Source organism: Ornithodoros turicata, unplaced genomic scaffold, assembly GCF_037126465.1.
Source record: "Ornithodoros turicata isolate Travis unplaced genomic scaffold, ASM3712646v1 ctg00001168.1, whole genome shotgun sequence".
NCBI classification, from domain to species: domain Eukaryota; kingdom Metazoa; phylum Arthropoda; class Arachnida; order Ixodida; family Argasidae; genus Ornithodoros; species Ornithodoros turicata.
Window position 1 is genome coordinate 129,908 of NW_026999486.1, and position 19,092 is coordinate 148,999.

The following is a 19,092-nucleotide window of genomic DNA, read 5'->3' on the forward strand; positions in this document are numbered from 1 at the left end:
TGTCGTTCGGGCGATTAATTCTGTCATGAGGGTGTCGTAGGGCTTGTCGAGGGGTGGTTGGAGAATAATATCGCGGATAGGGCGGAAAATTGAGCATCGGCCTGGGCGAACCATAGCTGCGGGTCGTGAGCCCAGTAAGGTGGTAGACGCAGGGACAGAGATCCTTCTACGGAAGGTAGGGGAGTGGTGGGCAAGGGGCCTGACGTGGGCGGGGTCAGGTCAGTTTGCTGCTGAATCGGAGTGTTCATACCAAGTTCAATAGCAGTAGTAGTCAGGCCGGAGCGAAGCGTTGGCATTCGAAGCGGCGAGAAAAAGCAGGGCATTCGCCGTCCGGGTCACCAGAGATGTGGAAGCCTGAGTAAACTAGTCCACACTAGACTCCGACAGAAGGGGAAAAACAGTGTTTACTGCGCGGTGCCACTTCAGCACTGCCCGAAAGGAACAGACAGCTCGAGAGAGAAAGAAGCAGTCCTCGAGGACCGTGACCATCGTTAGATGGCGGTGGCGCTACACACTCCTCCAGCGTTCTCACAAAGAAAGAAAACTTGAATACGTCTACTCTACTCTGATATGGCTTTAATGTATACTGATGAACTGACCGTCAGTCTTTCTTGTAGCTTTGGAGACATATAGCGAGCATCAACACCCAGATGACCAGTATAAATCACATAAAACATTTTAAGTCGATTTAGTTTCCTACGTTTCTCGAGGGTATCAAGGTTTGCACGATTTCTCAATTGAGTTACGGATGTAAGCCTACTGTAAGCAGAAAATATAAATCTTAACGCCTTATTTTGTACGCTTTCTAATTTATCAATGTGCTTTTTTTGTGTGTGGGTCCCACACGTTGCTGGCATATTCTAACGACGGTCTAAGTATTGACTTGTACGCCAATAATTTAACATTAGAAGACGATCGAGTTAGAGAGCTTTCGCCTTAACAAATAACTTGCGCATTGCAGATGAACAAATAGCGTCAATGCGACTTCCCCGGTCCATTCTACTTGTAATTGTTACCCCCAAATACTTAAACGCCAACACTTCATTTAAACAAGTTTCTGGGGTCCCATAACGAAACGAGAGATGTGAACTTTGATTTAAAGTAATGTAGTGAAATGTAGTGTATGTGTGTAAATGTAGTGCAATGTAGTGAAATGAACTGTCTTCAAAGGTCCATGGAGGATTACTCAGGATGTTCCCACTCGGCCAAGAAAACCAAGTTGCCAACATCGAGCCTGTTTGACCGCATGCTGTTCTTCTGGTCAGACAGGTGCAACCCACACGAGGTTCTACCATCCTTTGCAGTCAGGTAATGCAGTCAGGCAACCCTCAGTATAAGAGTAGCCACAGTTTCAAATAGTAGTTCATGAATGGATGGGATGGAGCGCATTGCAATGAAAGGCAAGCTTTGTCGTCATTTACCTTCCAAATTACGTTGACCCATCTTGCTCAGGATACATTATGTTAATACATTAACGTTTGACATGCATTCCATATCTCTTCCTCCTGTCAAGCTTAATCTTGTGTAATCATTTTAATGATCACTATAGCTTGGATGTGGTTGTAGGTGGATCAATCTGTGACATTTTCAGCACATCTATTACTGTTGTTATCATTTCGGTAGAAGATGGACTCTGACTACCAAAAGCAGATACAGTCAAGTCAACCCTCGATTTATGAACACCCTTCGTGTCTCAAAAAATGGTTCATAAATCGAGGTACAAGGAGCGCCGAAGAGAAATGGACTGAAACACAAGAGGATATGCACTAGATTGTGCTTATTTTTTAAAACACTCCAAAATTATGCTCTGCACCATACATTCGCTGTAAATTTATCCTGTTCAGAAGAGACTATATAGAAGTCTGGCACACTTGACTCGTCCGCCTGGTCATCGAAGTACACCACATCGCAATGTGGATGTGATTCCACGCTGTGCGAGCTGTTACAGCTTCCGAACAGTCCTGCTGGTTATCATCACTATCAATATGGCCATTCTTGTCAGCATCATTTGACAACCGCATTAAAGCACCATCATCAAATGGTTGTGTTCGCCGTCAGCACAGGAAATCCACTCCTCTGCGTCCGGAAGCGAAGGGTGTTCGAAACTACCTTTGCAATTCGGTTAGGGGCAAGTCATCCTCCGTCACAAACTGTCCACAAAAATATCAGACGTCATCCATGCCTTTCGATTCGCACGGTACATCTCTGACGAAAATTTCTCTTGGCCGTTTTAATTTGCCTATGATCACTGGTTTTCACTTAGTCCCAGAAGCATTGCATAAAAGGCCGACAGTGAGCCGCGCTTAGTACTAGAAACGGGGTTTGTCCTGCTATGACCTAGCTTGTAAAATAATGCAGTTTCGTCCAAGTTATGGATTTCGTCAAGGCTGTACCCTTGGAGAATTCTCTGGGGACACTGCTCAGGTGCTTGACTTTCATTCGTTGTTCCTCTTCATTGACGCGATCCCAGTACTTCCCCAACTTCTGGACGGCTCGGCTGTCCCCGTTCATAAATCGAGGTTAGAACACATGTGTTTTTGCGTTTCATCCCTTGAAAGTCCATTCACAGTTCAGATATCAAGGGTTCATAAACCGAAGGAGAAATTTGTGACGCCGTTCATAAACCGAGGGAATTCGTAAAACGAGGGTTGACTGTACATTGTTCATCCTTAACAAAATCTGGGCAGGTTGATACATGCATGTGTTGTGGGCGGCAAGACTATTAACGTTGGCAGCTGTCCTTGCTTGTGTTTGTCAATTGTCTTGTCTCGCCACCCACAACGGACCTTGTTTATCCCCGCTTTCAATTTGCTCCTCGTGATGATTCCATTTCAAGGTCAAGGACAGTTGTGTACCTATTATTGCCTGAAATCTGAGCCACTTTATTCCTGGTACATAGTTAGACAGTTATGTTTTTGGGCTTTGTCTTTTGAAAGTCTGGTGCAAAAGCCTCGCGTTTCATATTAACACCACATCTATGCAAATTTTACATGGGAGAAGAGGATTTCCCCCTTGCTTCCCTTTCCCAAATTTTCTTTTTTTGGTGGGGGCGAGTGGTTAACCTTCTCCGGTCACACCCCTGGCCTTGAAGTAAAAGTGTTCATCACATAACATGTAGATTTCTTTCTGTTCATCTGGTGTGACTGAGGATGTACTCTATCAAGATGTCGATGCACCTATTTTAAGCTGCACTGTTGTAGACACTACTAGTATCTGCAACTGTGCAGCTTGAAGCCTACAGCATATTAGTACTAGAAGCGCGCAAACCATGCGGATGTAGATGCACTTCCCTCGATGCATGATTTTCTGTCTTTTTTTTTTACTGTTTCCAACAGAGCTTTCTGTTTCTTTGGATTTGCAAACGTAGTCTGATAACATAAAAATACCAGGACTGCATTCAACACATGATTATTTCTGCAGATTTGCCATTACTGTCTGGTACTTTGATGCTGAGGAACGTAAGAATGCTCTTCAGCAATATTAGAAAGGACGTGAGTACACATTTTGTTCATTTCATTGTAGACCCCATCTCTGATCACCACCTTTGGTCACATTTTCCTTTCAGAAATACAGGCGCAGAGTTACAGACCAATATACTAAACCCATTCATTTTTGGAAACTACCAGCAGTGACCCAGGCTCTCCAACGTCTCTTCAGCGTTTTTTTTTTCCCAACACAAGAATGTTCTGTCGATAAGAGTTGTATTTATGCTACTAACACTTCAATGAACTAAATTTCTTTGATGAAGTGCAGCACAAGCAAATATGCTGTGCACAGCACATGAAAGATCTTTAATATAGAATGTACAGTCTAGTAAATGAGAACTGATTCAAAGATTTTTGTTCATCCAGTACTTGGCCTTCTTCGCATGTATTATAAGCTCCTGCACAGCCTTGCCCTCTTGGAGTGCTGCATCAATGGCCCAAATGAAAGGTGTGACGTCAGGGATTTCAGAACAGCTTGGGATGTTGAGCAGGGTAGTGAACAGGTTGCCCCATATGTCTTGCTTCCAGTACCTGCAAGGTTACAGTTTGTGAGTTCCTGCACTATAGTTCACGGGGTATGAGCCAGATGTTTTCTATCAATATTTTTGACGTAGAACTAAGTCTCCCTTTGCAGTGTCATGACTGGTGAGGCTGCATCACAAAACTGGAATTTAAACTGTTCAATCTCAGAACTGCTCAATATCATAATGAATCACAATGCATGGTATAGCTAATAGATAAAGGTTTCACGTGATAATGCACGCATCACGACACGTGAATGCATTAGTAACCACCAACCAATAACACAAGTCACATAACATGCTACATTTGTGTGCACAACATCATTGTGTGTATGTCAGTGATGCAAAATTGATGGTCAGTGATGGTGTCGAAACACTACCAATAGTGTAAAAGCTATGGATAGAACTATCGATAGTTTTACAAGAATTGACTTTCAATAGTACTGTACTTTGTTTTTCTTTCTATCAATAGCTAGAGTTGATTGTCTAATGCCACTTGGAGGCAATGTTAGTGGCTGGTGTCACTACTGGCCACTCAATTGTTCCCCTCGACATATTCTCACCTTTTCAGCCTCTGTTTGATGTCCCAAGTTCCGTCAGCCTTCTTCTGAGTCTCCATGTAACTGCCGAATAGTAGGGTGTGGACACATCCCAGAAACCCATACCAATCAGTCTGAAGCAATGAATAAATAACAAAATGTTAACAGATGTACGAGATTTATCTCTGGTCATGCTCATGATAATGTAGTAAATACCTGAGCAAGTAAATAATTTCATACAGGATTTTTGTGTCTTGAATCGTAACCAATGGAACCACATGAGCAAATATATGTGCTTCTATTTGCATCCCTAGAAGAGCAATTTTTTGTCGTGCCATTCCAAGTTATTGAAGGAATGAACAGCGTGTGAAATCCTCCCCATGATTCACATTTGTGTGTGTTTGAACCATGACCTACTAGATTATAACTACCATGTCATAATCGGCAACCACTATGAGGAGCCCGTCCACACGATGCGCACGGGGCGCTACTCATCGGCCCGCGAGACCTACATCATGATTGGACAATGGAAATTTGAATTTTGAATGCGCAGAAGCGGACGTACGACTCCCGTAGCAGACAACAGCCCCTATGAAAACATGTACAATGATGATGATAATCAACTTTAGAATTAAACATCTTCTGTGGGATATCCACTGCTTGTAGAAAAATACTACGGTAAGCAGAAGTACAAAGTATTGTAGAAGTTGAGTAAGCAATAACTGGGTCGATGACTAGCGTCACCGCTAGCTTCCAAATGCGGCGCTGGCAAACGATGCCTATGACATGGTCGTTATAATCTAGTAGGTTGTGGTTTGAATGACCAGTGAAGACAGCAGACTCATCGATTTGAAATTTACTAGCACAAAGATAGTGAGGATTAGGTTGTGCTGAATGTGAAGACACTAACCGTCGTATTCTCACTCAGCCCTGAGGGATCCCTGCACTTCCAGGGACTGTTTCTGTAGCTCTTGCAGCATATCCTGCATACGCAGCGAGCGTGAGCCCAATGCATTGCCAAAGCTACAGGAAGGGTCCCACAGGGATCCCTCAGGCTGAGTGAGAATATGACGGTTAGGGACATGTTCGCAGTTGCAGAATGCTGGAAGCAATAAGTAAACGTTTTCAATTGGAAAACTACCTGCCCTGTAACTGCTGCAGCACATGAACTGCACTGCAGTTAAATGGTTTTGCCATTCTGTTGCTCAGATGCTCAGATGGTACAATGACATACATGTAATGCATGCTGCACTCATTGTAGTGTATGCAGGACACGAGCTCTTTCGGCACTACAATTGAACAGTCATCTCATCAACAGTGTTAGTCGTCACTCACTGTCACCTATGCTAATTTAACACTAATAAGAAATCACGAGGTGCGAGTATTCCAATGCCTCACATTTTTTCCACCATGAAAGCAGTAGCATACGTGATGCGGTTTAGTCACTACGCATCTTACTGATACTCCATTTCTTCAGCAAAAATATTTGTAAAATGTCTCCATGTACAGGGCAATCGCGTTAATTGGAAATCTCTTAATTCGAACTGATGCTTGGGTCCCTGTCAAAGTCACATACATTTCGATGGGGGAAAGCTCCCGGTAATTCGAACATATGAATGTGCGCGACAGTTTATTCGAACAAGATCGCCCGGCCGTGCGCCAGGCAGTGCGCTGATGCCATGTCAAGGACACGTTTCCTGATGAAGTGTACTTATTGCTTATAAGGCCATTGCTTACAAAAGTGCTTGTACCAAAGGAAAGAGTAACAAAGCACCGTGATTGTGTGCAAACGTGCGGAACAATTCCGCTTACTTGTGACAGCCAACAGAAAGGCGCGGATGACAGCAGGTATTTTCTCGAATTGGGTGCATGATATTCACAATTGGGCTCAACATCGCAAATGATGTTGTCAGACTGAAATATGGAAGACGTCGAAAAAGTCAGTCGCGGCTGAAAAAACGAATGCAAGCGCATATAAGATTGCCCCCGAGATATTGGTACTTGCCTGTAAACAAATATTTTGTAATGAAGGAGCCTCTCACATTTCTACCGTCACGCGACCGGGAATGCCATGACGTGTCTCCGATGCAGCTGGTACGCATTGCCAACGTCCTTATTCAGAGCCTTTAGTTGTAACTCAGCTTAATTCGGTCACCTTCGAGTTTGAATTAACGGGATTGCACTGTATCAGGTAAAATGCCTCAATGTGGCTTCCCTCTTTATACATATATATATTTTTATATTTCTGCATTAGCACCGTGAAGCAACTGTGGCTATGAGCGGCATACAGAGGTGGACAGATGGAGAGAGGACAGCAGGAAGGAGTGGGGGGTTAGTATGCGTCCTGGGCTGACTTTCAGGGGGAACTCTGGAAAGTCTTCAGAAAACCTAGGCAAAAGCCTCAGACAGGATTTCCCTCTCTTTAGGAGAGAGTGGCGTTCACGCCGGCTCGTCTTCATTGCCAACAATATCCTTTGTTTTTGTGCTTCTTGAAAATAAATGGCTGGCTCCACTGATGCACACGGTGACATACTGTGATTCGACATCAAGTCAGTGAAGGTGCACTTGGTCCAGTAACGTTATCACCCTGTCACGGTTTTTTGAGTGAGGAGGTGGTAGGGCAGGATGGGACAATGAAACCATTCCCAACCAAAAAATTTACTCTCCAACTACAGATGAGCACCTGTGGTCAGGCAAGTCAAGGCTGTTTGGCATTCAGGTGACATTACTTATGGTATCAATTCATGCGGTATTGTTTATGTCGGACCTAATTACCAGCTGCAAAGTTCCAAGCTGTAAAAATCATGCAACCACAGAGAAACCCAAAGCTGCCAACCTCACTGAGCAGCATTCGTAGATATGTGCCATGAGAGACTGAAACAGATTATGTGCTCCGTGTCCTTTTAGACGCCCTATCAACAAACCTGGTATGTCCAAGGCCGCCCTTCTTTCATTTCGACACACTGGAAGCCATCAGTGTCTACAACACAATTGAAAGTTGTTCCACGTTCATACTGTTTCATATCGATGCCTCGCCCGAAGTCAGTCAAGTAGATGCAGGACGTCTCCTTAGCCAGATTGCTGGTGGATTCAGAATCATCTGGGCTGAATAGGCATAACGTCATTCACCAGCATCCCAGAAAATGCTACGAGACTGTACTTACAAGTCCACTATCAGAATGTTGTCAGGTTTCACGTCTCCATGAATGATCTGGACGCTGTGTATTTTTGCAAGCACTATCAGCATCTCGAGTGTAAAGTACAGCACGAGGCACTCTGGGACTGACTCTCCACGATGCTTGAACACGTTGACCAGGTCCTGTATCATTTATAATACGTTTCCATATGGAGTTTCACATAGGGTGGTTTCATATAGCATGGTTTTGCTGTGCCTAATCCAAGAGTATTGCTTGCAGTATCAATATTTGTCACACATATGGGTAAGTGCTCAACATTGCCATACCAGCAGTGGACAGATGTTTCGGCCTTAAGCGCGGACCCCATAACAAGCGACATGCGACGCGCTGCAGAATTTGTTGCTGTCGCGTCTGGTCATGGCGCGACTTCCTGGTCCATTTGAGCAGCGACATTTCGTCACCGAGAAATGATGTTTTTGGAGAAGCAATGCTTATTTTATTCGAGCTAAGTTGTAAATTGCCATAAATATACCAAAAATAGTATTTCATTCGTCAAAACGAGGAGAAATTGTAATGAAGGTGCTATGTAATATTCGCCGTAACGCAGTGGCGCTGCGGTTCAAGTACCCAACGCCCCGCCCACTTCTTCGTCTGCTAGTTTTGTTGGTTGCCCTCTCCGCCCTCTCTCTTGCCCACGCGTTCAGTTCTTGTTTCACGCCGCCAAAGCTAGCTGGTTTTGTCAAACAACAGGCAACGAACTCAGCGACATGCTACAAATATCTACTGGGAGTAGATGCAGAAATATTGAGCCGCGACAAAGCTTTTTTGACGCTCGTGTGGCGGCAGTGACGTTGATTTTGTCGCTTCTCGCGTGTATCTGCCGCGTGTCGCTTGTTATGGGATTCGGGCTTTATTGGGCCATCGTGAGCAGTGCGCAGGCAGGCGACGTTTGATGTCATAGTAATTCAGGAGAGCTTGTGAGTCATGTTCACAAAAGAGGAATTCCAGTCTTTCCTATCCATGCTTGAAGGTGTGCACGAAAGAGCTACTTCCCTACTCAATGTACTTACAAGCAGTGTCCCATATTGGCAGTAGGGCATGACCAGGACGCTACCATTCTTGTAGAAGGCTCCAACGTAAGCACAAGCCACTGACCTGGTCTGGAAGCACAGCACAGCTGCACTTAGTGGCACACGTACCACATAGAAGACACTCGACTCTAAACTCACCACAGATGGCAACTCTGAAGCAGTTAGTCGCGCCGCTAGTTCTGCCATGATGCAGAACTCCCACAAATTATCACATAGCTTGACCACCTTCAGAACTACGTCTGTGACAGCATCCTAATTTGAAAGGCAAAACAAACATGCAGTCACTTTCTGCACCGAGGATGGCACAGAAGAATTTCTTCAACATTTGTGCAAGCCAGCTCAGAAGTTGCATTTAAGTGCACTTTGTGGTGTTAGTTACTTTAAGGGGCACTAAACAGCTCCACGAATATTCTCCAATTATTATGCTGTACGAAAGAACGTGGCTCACGATATCCAATTATGAAATCAATTTACTTCTTGCGAGTGTCTTTACAACGAAACAATGCCATTGAAAGAGCATAATCCTCGAGAGTCTCTCCTTCCTACTCGGAGAGCGTCACACGTCTCGCATGTGTAGCAAAGCTGCATTCCAGTCACTGGAGATGGGGGAGATTTCAGACTCCTAGCCAATGACTACAGCAGAATCCAGCAGCGCATCCATCAGTTCTTCTCTCTACTGAACGCTCAACAGTGAGCTGAAGGAACCTTCTCTTAGCCACGCCATTACATTTAGCTGATCCAGTTATCCGTGTACGCTGAAAGGTAACGAGGCATGTGTCTTCATAAGCACTGAAGCTGCAACCAAAAGCCCTCACATATTGTAGAGAGGGAAATTATTCGGCCCTATCATTTTTCAGCAAATCAGACAAGGTCATCTAGTAGATTTGGAGAGTTAGCAGATACATCTGAGTATGATCTGACTTGACTCTAACAAGTTCTTTGTTCCAAGATTTAAAATTCAATTTCTTTTTTCTTTATCATCGCACTCTGCTGCTGGTTTGCACAAGTTTCTTGGGATGTATGTACTATCGTTATTAATAAAAAAACCAACAGAAAATTAACATCACTTCTGGTCTGTATTAAGCGATTTATTGATGCAAGACCACAGTGCCAGAAATAGAGAGTCCAAAATGGCATAAGTACTTTTGCAGCGAAACAAGCAGTGTGTTTTCTTCTGCAAACACAAGTTTGAACCACATGCCTCTCGACTGCCGGTCGAGCACGCTAACCAGCACGCTACGCTGGCATTTCTTTTCCGACAACTTGCTATGGAACCCCATTCAATGCAAACACTCTCTTCACATTGGCTGCATTAAGTAGGCACCCCTCTTTTGGCGCACTCAAATCGGGAGTATGAGACACCCGGAGCAGCCACTAAACAGGAGGCGAAAAGCAACTTTGGAGCGCTACATTGCTTCCTGTTGTCTGCTCATGCAGGGCATAGCCAGAGGACGCTTAGTTTGAACCTCTGGCAACGCTGGAAGCGACGACGGCGGTTGTGAAAACTTTTCCTTGTAATGAAATGGAAATGATGGGAATTTGTAAGCTGTTTACTGTGAAGATGACTGCATGGCATGAAGATGTCTGCATTAAAGCACTGCATTTTCCAACAAATAACCGCCAATAGCCATGTGGAAGTTGTCAGCTAATAGAAAAACATGAGAACAGTTATAAAAATACCTGCTCGAAGAATGTCAGTGCGGACGCAAAGTGTCAATGTAGGAGTCTTTTTTCTCACTGGCGTCATCGGCATCGTTTTGCTGCACATCATCGGAGGCAATAGCAGCAATCACACCGTCATCAGTCATAGCTGCACACGCGTCATCATCCTTATCAACGTCAACGTAGTGAGAAACTACAGCAGTCACAATGAGCCTCTGCATCAGGGATCGCAGCAGGCCTCGGGTCGGAGTTTTCCCCTCTAGAACCGGACATTTGCTCGAGATATTTCAAAATGACTCGACTGGTCAACGTGACCCAATGCACACAAATAGAAAAGGGGGTCATCGTGCACGGTTGTCTCCCCTACGGAGGAATGTAGGTTCCAGACGTGTGAGGGAATAACCCCAACACAGAGAAAAGGGTGACGAAGCGGGGTCAGCGTCTCCTCTTACTCACGGTTGTCCGGATAACTGAAGCTGGATTACAAGAATTTTCGACTTTCGTTCCCTGGAATTCTTACAGTTTCCCGAAATGAGAGCAGTGAGTAATATACAGTCGCCGACCGATATTTCGGACATGCTCGATTATTCGGACTCGTTCGCGGAACGGCCCATAGAGTTGATGTATAAGAACGTCCAAAACTTCGGACACCATGCAGCCCCCGTCGCTCGATATTTCCAACTCTGTTTGCCTAACCAGCGAATTTTTCTCTCGGAGTGATAGAAAATATGGTATCGTTCTAAAATTTGCATTTAAAAAATCAACCAACTACAATATTGAAGAAAAAATATAGGCAACGATTTCTTTCCTCTGAGTAGAATAGGTCTGTTGTAAAGCTTTTGCGTCTTCGTTTTGGCCCGCGAGTCGTGCGACAGCGCTGTAAAGCGGGCTTCACCTAAAGCACACATGCGTTAGGTGAAGCCGACTTGCGGAGTTGATGACGGCGGTGCCTCTGTCAGTGAGTGTACAGTGACGAAATGTCACTTCGGGAAATAGAAGCTGATGTTATCAGGCAGAGCTGGAAGCGCGTAGGAAAGCATCGACAAACTTTTCCAGCCTATTAGTGCTTAGTAAAGTTTATTTTGAAGCAAAATTCGTTTTTTCGGACTGCTCGATTATTCGGAGAGTTATTTGGAGTCCGAGAAATCGACGGCAACTGTAGTAAGTCTGCATGTCGCTTCCAAGCCCACCCTTCGAAGGCCGTCTTGCCGGCGCCCAAGATGAAGTACGTCACAAAAAACCTCAAGCACCCGGGCGCTTGTCGTCTGCTTATAAGTCCCCATTTCAAAATGGGTGCGAGGGAAGTGGCTCCGAGTCTCGCATTCCCGGATGCGCGAGTGGCGCTTGCGTCGCGTTATGTGAGTAGAGTCTGAAACATTTGTGCTCCAGGGCACATTGCCTCCCACATGTTTTTCTCTCACTCACACACGCACGCAACACAGGACGAGGCAGCAGCATCTGGTGAACATGATGGGAAGTAACTGTGCTGAGGCTAGAACACAAAAACAGGCCAACACAACACAAGGTGCCACGGAACACAAAAGCAGGAACAGTCATGTTCCTATGTTTATGATCTATGGAGAACTCCCAACAATGCCCAATTTGTTAGTGTGCAACCTACCTCTGGAAGCAATTTTGCGTGGTACACTTTGCCGTATGCCCCTTGGCCCACCTGCTTTGACACATAATACTGGTCACCTTGACTGCCTGTAGAGGTAAACAAAAAATACATTGTACTATTTTAATGTACATACAATTGCGTCGTACCCGCCATTTGGATGTACAGGGTGGCTGCAGATAAAGTAGCCCCACAACGCCATTCGTTCGTGAATGTAGGCTACTTTATCTGCACCCCCCTGTACGTTGCACCGTGACCTCAAACTCGCACCCCCCAATTTGAGGTACCTTGCCTACATCAGTCTTGTACGTCCAAAACTAGAATACGCCTCATCTATTTGAAATCCTTTTCAAGATTTTCTCACCAAAAAGTTGGAAGGCATACAGAACGGTACAACCAGGTTCATTTGTTCTGACTAGTGTATCTGGCTCAAGAACCGGCTAGGACTACACAATTTGTCGACAAGACGAAATGTCTCCTGCACAAATCTTCCCCGTTTACTGCATCTCATATCTCTCCTCGCTTAGATCACCTACTAAAGATTGAACGCCCTCATTCCCGCTCATCATCTTCTAGATCAATTTCCCCCGTACAATATCAGAGTGTACCGTATTTACTCGCATAATTTGCGCACTTTTTTTTACCGAAAAATGACGCCAAGTTTGGGGGTGTGCCTAATTACGCGAGGCATTAACAAGAAGACTTGAACAATGTGCAAAATCTTAAAATATGTTATGTTTCTGTTAAAAGATGGTCCTTTAGGTGAATAATACTATATAATCTCGGTGATAGGAATCTCACAGAGTAGCGGAAAACATTCGTATCAAAAGAATTACACCAAAATAAAAATTTAGGCAAGAAAATAGACAGTGACTGTTTATTTTCCATAACTGTCAGTGAAAGAAGTCGGTCGTAAGGATTTTCTCTCTTCGTTTTTGGCCAATGCTGCCGAAATTTGCGAGATGATTCAAAAAGGCCCAGCACGTGCTTTCCACGCTTTTTCTAAAGCGAGCTTCTCCTAAAGCACGCGTGCGTTAGGTGAAGCCAGCTTGCGGAATGCTGACGCGTATGTTGCCACAAGTTTTCCGGATATGTTCCCTCCACGTGTTCTGGTCGTTCTTTCCTAAGCCAGTGCGATGTCACACAGCTTTGCGGTTTATTCTTGTGAGGGGGTAAAGGGTCAAAACAGAGATAAGATTCCGTACAGTGTAATCCCTTTGATCTGATCTCCTCCACCAAGGGAGAATCATTGTTACGCAACATGATTTGGAAATTCGTGGTGAGGATCTCCCTCCCTTTTCGAAAGAAGGAGCAGCATGTGCCCCAGCGTCACGGGGGAACGACCTCTGTTGCGCACGAAAGTAGGAGTGCGCAAATTACGCGAGTTTTTATTTTCACAACTTTTTTAGTGAAAAAGTGGAGGTGCGCAAATTACGCGAGTAAATACGGTAACCTTCCTGAAAATGTCCGCACACACGCGTCAGAGCATCTATCATACATCTATTGTCTTGAACAAACATTTATTGTACTGTTCAATGTGTATAGACCTCTACCTGTTTATAAACAAATGACGTCATTGTTCGACAACGCGGCGAGTTTGGTAGAGTTGAACTACGTTCAAAGATAGTGGCGAACAAGGTCGCGCCCGAAAGCCACGGTCTTGAGGGGATTACAATGGTCTCTGAAAGGGACTACTTTTCTTTCAATAGGAAGCAGCGAAGAAATGCCCATTCGTGGAACCCAGCTCTCCCCTTCCGAGTCTTTCGGTCTGTCTACCAACGTTATTGACGATGACGTTTCTCGGGTTTATTGCCGCGTATTTCGTTTTTAAACGTGTTGTATATAATCTTGTGTAGTATGAAAAGTTAATTTTTACCCCTCCGTCATGTAATGCCCTTGACGTATATAAATAAATAGATAAAATTCGTGAAAGAAAGCATCCATATAAAGGACATAGCGTTACCAATCGTAATGCTTCTGCCGGGACGCAACGGTGGCACATTGTGGTCCAAGTAACTGAACCCCGGATGGTCTTCTGGGGGGACTTCCAAGTGAGCCATGAAGGCATTTTGTACATCTTTATCATATGGGTTTAAAGGTGCGGAAGAAAGATGGATACTTTCATCAGCCCGACTGTTGCTGTAGAGGGAGACACACATTATTATTTGACCAAGACACTACTGTGCACTGAATGTTTACCATCCTGTGGTCACATGGTTGGTTTCTTCAACTTGTTCTTCTACGGCACTCAGCGGCACAGTCTGCTCGTGAGATGCCCAGACACTAGTTGCATTTCCGCTGCTCGAAGATCCAGACTTGGTGGAGGTTTCATTGCTACATTCTAGGGTAACGCTGACAGATAAAAGGACACAAATGCAGGTCACATCATGGCAGTCTCAAATATAAATTTAAGTCTGTTGCTGTTACAGTAAAACCTCCCTAACTCGGACAGCTCCCCATGTCGGACAAGATTTCATTGCACTGGCGGGCTCTCACTGAAAATACATGGGGACGAAATTCTCTATGTCGGGCACCTCCCTATCCTGGAAGTAGGACAGGATTTCCCCTAGTAAGGCCCGGTTTCACCAATGCCGATAAACACTTGAACCGAGATCAACGGTTCCTCAACTTGAATTTAATGCTTAGCTCTGCTTCTGTACAGAGAGTTATTTTTACTGAAACATTCATCGCGTCACCAACTAACGTTTGTAAAAAAGAATTGAGCGTTAACTTCAAGTTTTAGCAACGCTTGATCTCGGTTCATAGTTAACCAGCGTTGGTGAAACCGGGCCTAAGTCGGACAGAAGCCTGGCAAAATTATCTCAATCTCAGTCCATCTTTGTATCGAAAATACCCAAAATGAGCCAATGCCCTTGACTTCACCTTTTCTTTTTTTCCTATACTGGTGTCAGCATTTTGTTGTTTCAGTTTTTGGAGTCCAAAAAGGGATACTACCAGTCTACCATGAATTGAACAAAGACATTTCTGGCAACACAGCTATATTCTTTTCAATTTTTTTGTTTCCCTTGGATCATGGACAGAAATTCTCAATCTGACCGACAAACACCCAAGGAAACAATGAGACGGACGTCAAGAAACAAGCGAAACCACTGCGATATTTCAAGAGCGTTCTAACCGAACACCCTCGAACGAAGGAAGCCCTATAGTTCATTCTGCGTCCAACAGATGGCGCCAGTTTCTACGCAAGTGGCGGATTGTGCAGTGGCCGCTTGATCGATTTTTCTTATTGGTTCACGTGGAGCGTTCATGAAAAAAAAAAAAGATACAAATAAAAATGAACTCATCTCACTTCTCTATAAGCGCACCGAAAAAAGAAGAGGTTTATTGGTCTCGCTGGTCTCTTACACGGGCCGTGACAATGCTGGCTCGTCTAACCAACACGTCCCCCCCCCTCTCCCCGACAATGCTGACTGACGATAATCCCTTTACAAGCAGCTAAGTAAGCTTTTGTTCTGGTCTCCAAGGCCATGCCCTAAGTCCGCGGTCCATGAAAGTAAAGAGGAGAGAGGGACCACTCCAGTGCGCGTGCGCGCCGCATGGTCGGCATGGATACGGTCAAAATGTTCCGCGCGGTTTTTCCTGTGCTACGGCTAGAGGGCGACACAGAATGACGCTGTTTACGGGGCTTTGAGAAGGTATTTATCCGTACTCACGTTTTCATGCTTTTTTATAAAAACGGAAAGTGGTAGACATATAGCTTTGATGTCTATCGATTCCTGAAATATTTCAAGAGAAAGTAAATGGAAAGTTTTTTCTCGAAATGTCTATAGAAGTTTAATATGTAAAACCTGTTCAAAGAGGGAGGAGAAAAATTTTGTATTTTTTTCGTGTTCGTGACGTCGCCGTAAAATACATACGACATGTATGAGAAATCCTGTAGCGTAAATATCTTTCATCTCGTATTCCTCTTTATGATGAAACCACCCGCGTCAAAATCTGTGCGGTGGTTACCGAGAAAAAGCATAAAAACTGTTTCATATGAAATACATTGGACGGAGAGCTGGTATGCCCCTCTTAACATGCGACTTGCTTTCCCAACCGTATATCTAATGTGGTTCTTCCACCTGAGGTTGCTACAAAAAATGACGCCTAGTATTTGTATTCTTGGACTCTTCCGAGAGTGTCCTATCAAGAGTTACATTTAGTTATGACTCAAGAGTTACTATGAGTTCATGGCTTTTGAAAATCGTGTGAACTATAAAACCGATCTATATATTGAGAAACTCCGAGTGGCTCAACAAACCGTTTGTGTAGACTGCGGTTTCGTTTTCGTTTCTTCTTTCTCGCTCTCTCCTTTTCTCTTTTTTTTGGGGGGGTGGGGGTGGGGTGGGGGGCGAGGAGCTTATTAATACCTGAAGACAATTTATGGTACAGCTATAGGATGTCATGCAGCCTCGCGAACGCAGGAGAATCTCTAGCGAGGAAAACGCAATTGTAAAAGGGCGTCACGTGACCCATTTGTATTATAACACATTACTCTGCTCTCTTTTGATCACAATAATGTTCGTTGCCTTGTTTGCGTTTTTTAGATACTGTACATTTGTCGTTCACCTCCGAAACTACAAAGAAGAAAAAAGTTAAGAAATCACGACTTTCTGTTGTTTGAGTTTGATTTGCGATTTTCTGGCGCATTTCTGTTGTTATCTCTCAAAATCTATCTATCAAAATCCATCAAAATAAGCACAATTTCAGACAACGAAAAAAAGGGAAATATCGTTCTGCGTTCCTGTCTTTTATTTTCCATACTTAATACAGCTAACGCCGTAGTGGATCAAATCTATCCCTATTGCAGCCTAATGCCGCGTGTTTTTCGACAGCCGTACTCCTGGCTTTTCTTTTCGTCTGTGGAGAGGGTGCTAGCAGGTGTGCTGTCTTATCAGCGTTCTTCTGAAGATTTACAATCTTGATCCGGCCGTACATGCTCGCGCTTTCAGCAGACTGCTTGGGACTGTGTTGTTCGCTATCGCGTCTTTTTTTCATTCGTACATCTTTGTTTCTGGTAGGTGTGAAGAAAAGTTTATCGACTGGTTGATAAGCAATTCCATGCTGCGTCCCATTTGTTTGTTCGCCGATGATGTAGGTTCTCTACGACACCATTTTTCTTTTCTAGTCCTTGGCTAGAAACCATCCTAGTCAGCGCTGCTGCATGTGGCTCATCGCGGCGTGATGTGAAAAAACATGTATATACGGGGTCACGCTCTCCTGTCCGTACCCCTTGCATTTGGTTCCCAGATCTAGAAACATAGTTAGGACGTTTAACGTCTCCTGACGCAGATCTTTCCCTGCAGTATCTTGCTCAAGTTCTTTTACCACACCTCTGGAAAGATCCCATAACTGTGCTCGTTCATCTCTGGTGTCGAGGCGAGGACTAGGGTCACAAGGCGTGGTAGATTCTCAAGAAGTAAATCGACATTCTTTCCTGTTAATGATGTGAATTTAGCAACTCTCATTTTGCTGTCAGTGAGCAGTCTGACATTCGCACCAGATCCCTTTATAATGTCCACCAGCTTTCTTACGGACGTGTGTTTTCCTTTCGGGTGGCGCACTTGTTAGCAGTGTATACGTCCTGCATTTCCGAGAGCAGGTTTTCAAGAAGCCGCTCGACTATTCGTACCTTCATATGCAAAACGTCATGGACAATGAAGCGGGGTTCTAGTGAGAACAATGGGGGGTGCTGCACTGAGTTTTTCATGTTGCCATACATACCTCAATCTGCGACTGCTTTCCACTCGCCGAAAATAACTTGTGAGTGTTTGTTTCACAAAATTGATTATCATAATAATACCTAAGGGGATCGCTAAGCCAAGAGCTTATATGCATTCCATCATCGATGCCAAACAATTTAAGAAATGTTTATGCGACCTCTTGGGGGGTGACGTGGAAATTCGAGCGATCTGCATGCCTACACTGGCGGCACTTTGCTCGGTGAAGGGACGAAAGAGGGGAGATGAAGAGGAAGGCTCACGCGTCTGGCTCACATGACCGTTGCGCTGCATAGTCATTTTTCAATTTCCACGTCGTCGTGTTGTCGTTGTTTGCTCTAGTTGACCAAAATGTTTCATGTACTTGTTTATTTGCCTCCACGTATCTGCGCATTTTTTTCATGTGGTTGTAAATCATGTACGCTGCTATGTTAACATTATTCTACCAAATGTTAACCTCCCGTTTGTATTGCCTCATGGCCGCGAGGGTAAATAAATAAACGAGTCTGTAGGTCTCACAGCACAACAACCGTCCACCTTCCGCGTACAAATTCTCTGAGAGCGATAAATCAGCTTCTTTTGCGTGACCCGCCGATGCCCACGCGGCTACTCAAGTTTTTTTCTCTCGCTCTCTGTTTCCTTTATATTTTTTTCCCCTTCTTACAGCGGCCGCAGACCGGCTACTCACTGCTGCACAGCTCATGATGTACTCGTACCGGGGCATAAAGCGCGGAATTATTATTTTATCTGTATCTTGTAGAGTTGCCCGCTTCATCACGGCTTCTGCATTAACCACATGACAGACAGAAAGGCGAGGGCGATTACAGCAGCTATCAACGAAACCCGTGCACAAAAGTAACGACCGACTTATTGTTTTGTTTGATTTTAGTGACTTTTTTTTCCTTCCATACTTCATCCAATGAAATCATTCCTTGTTCATCAATACATCTACTGGAGCAGATAGCACTGCGGTCTTGTCTTCAGTAGGAAGTATGCTAGGACGTTGCCCAAGCTTATTCGCTCTGCGCGCGTTCTTGCTATTGTTCTTGTATGCAAGAGCTTTTGTGCCCGTATAGCTCTGCGACTTAGAATTCAGGGAGTCTGCGACGGGAGTACGAACAGATGGGCTTTCCTATATGTCTTCAGACTGCCTGTACGCCGTAGAACGAATAATTCCTAAAACGGTAATCGATAATCTGTATGGGAATATGCAAGGAATATATTACACGTGAGAAAGCTGGTGGACATTATAAAGGGATCTGGTGCGAATGTCAGACTGCTCACTGACAGCAAAACGAGAGTTGCTAATTCACATC

The 19,092-nt window shown here is 44.5% G+C and overlaps 1 protein-coding gene and 1 long non-coding RNA gene across 2 annotated transcripts; both read right to left on the reverse strand.

The window, feature by feature from the left end:
- Positions 1-3,889: 3,889 nt before the first annotated feature.
- Positions 3,890-7,608, reverse strand: LOC135376587 (uncharacterized). Its single transcript, XR_010417756.1, has 3 exons — positions 7,470-7,608; positions 4,570-4,679; positions 3,890-4,016 (listed from the first exon to the last, which is right to left on the reverse strand). It is a non-coding gene; the product is annotated as an uncharacterized LOC135376587 (long non-coding RNA).
- Positions 7,609-7,705: 97 nt separating this feature from the next.
- On the reverse strand, positions 7,706-14,405 carry LOC135376596 (mitotic checkpoint serine/threonine-protein kinase BUB1-like; the record flags this gene model as incomplete). Its single annotated transcript, XM_064609120.1, has 6 exons — positions 7,706-7,864; positions 8,753-8,842; positions 8,912-9,025; positions 12,057-12,142; positions 14,017-14,192; positions 14,253-14,405. Coding segments are annotated over 6 exons (778 nt in total), but the record flags the coding sequence as incomplete, so codon positions are not given.
- Between the last annotated feature and the right edge of the window lie 4,687 nt (positions 14,406-19,092).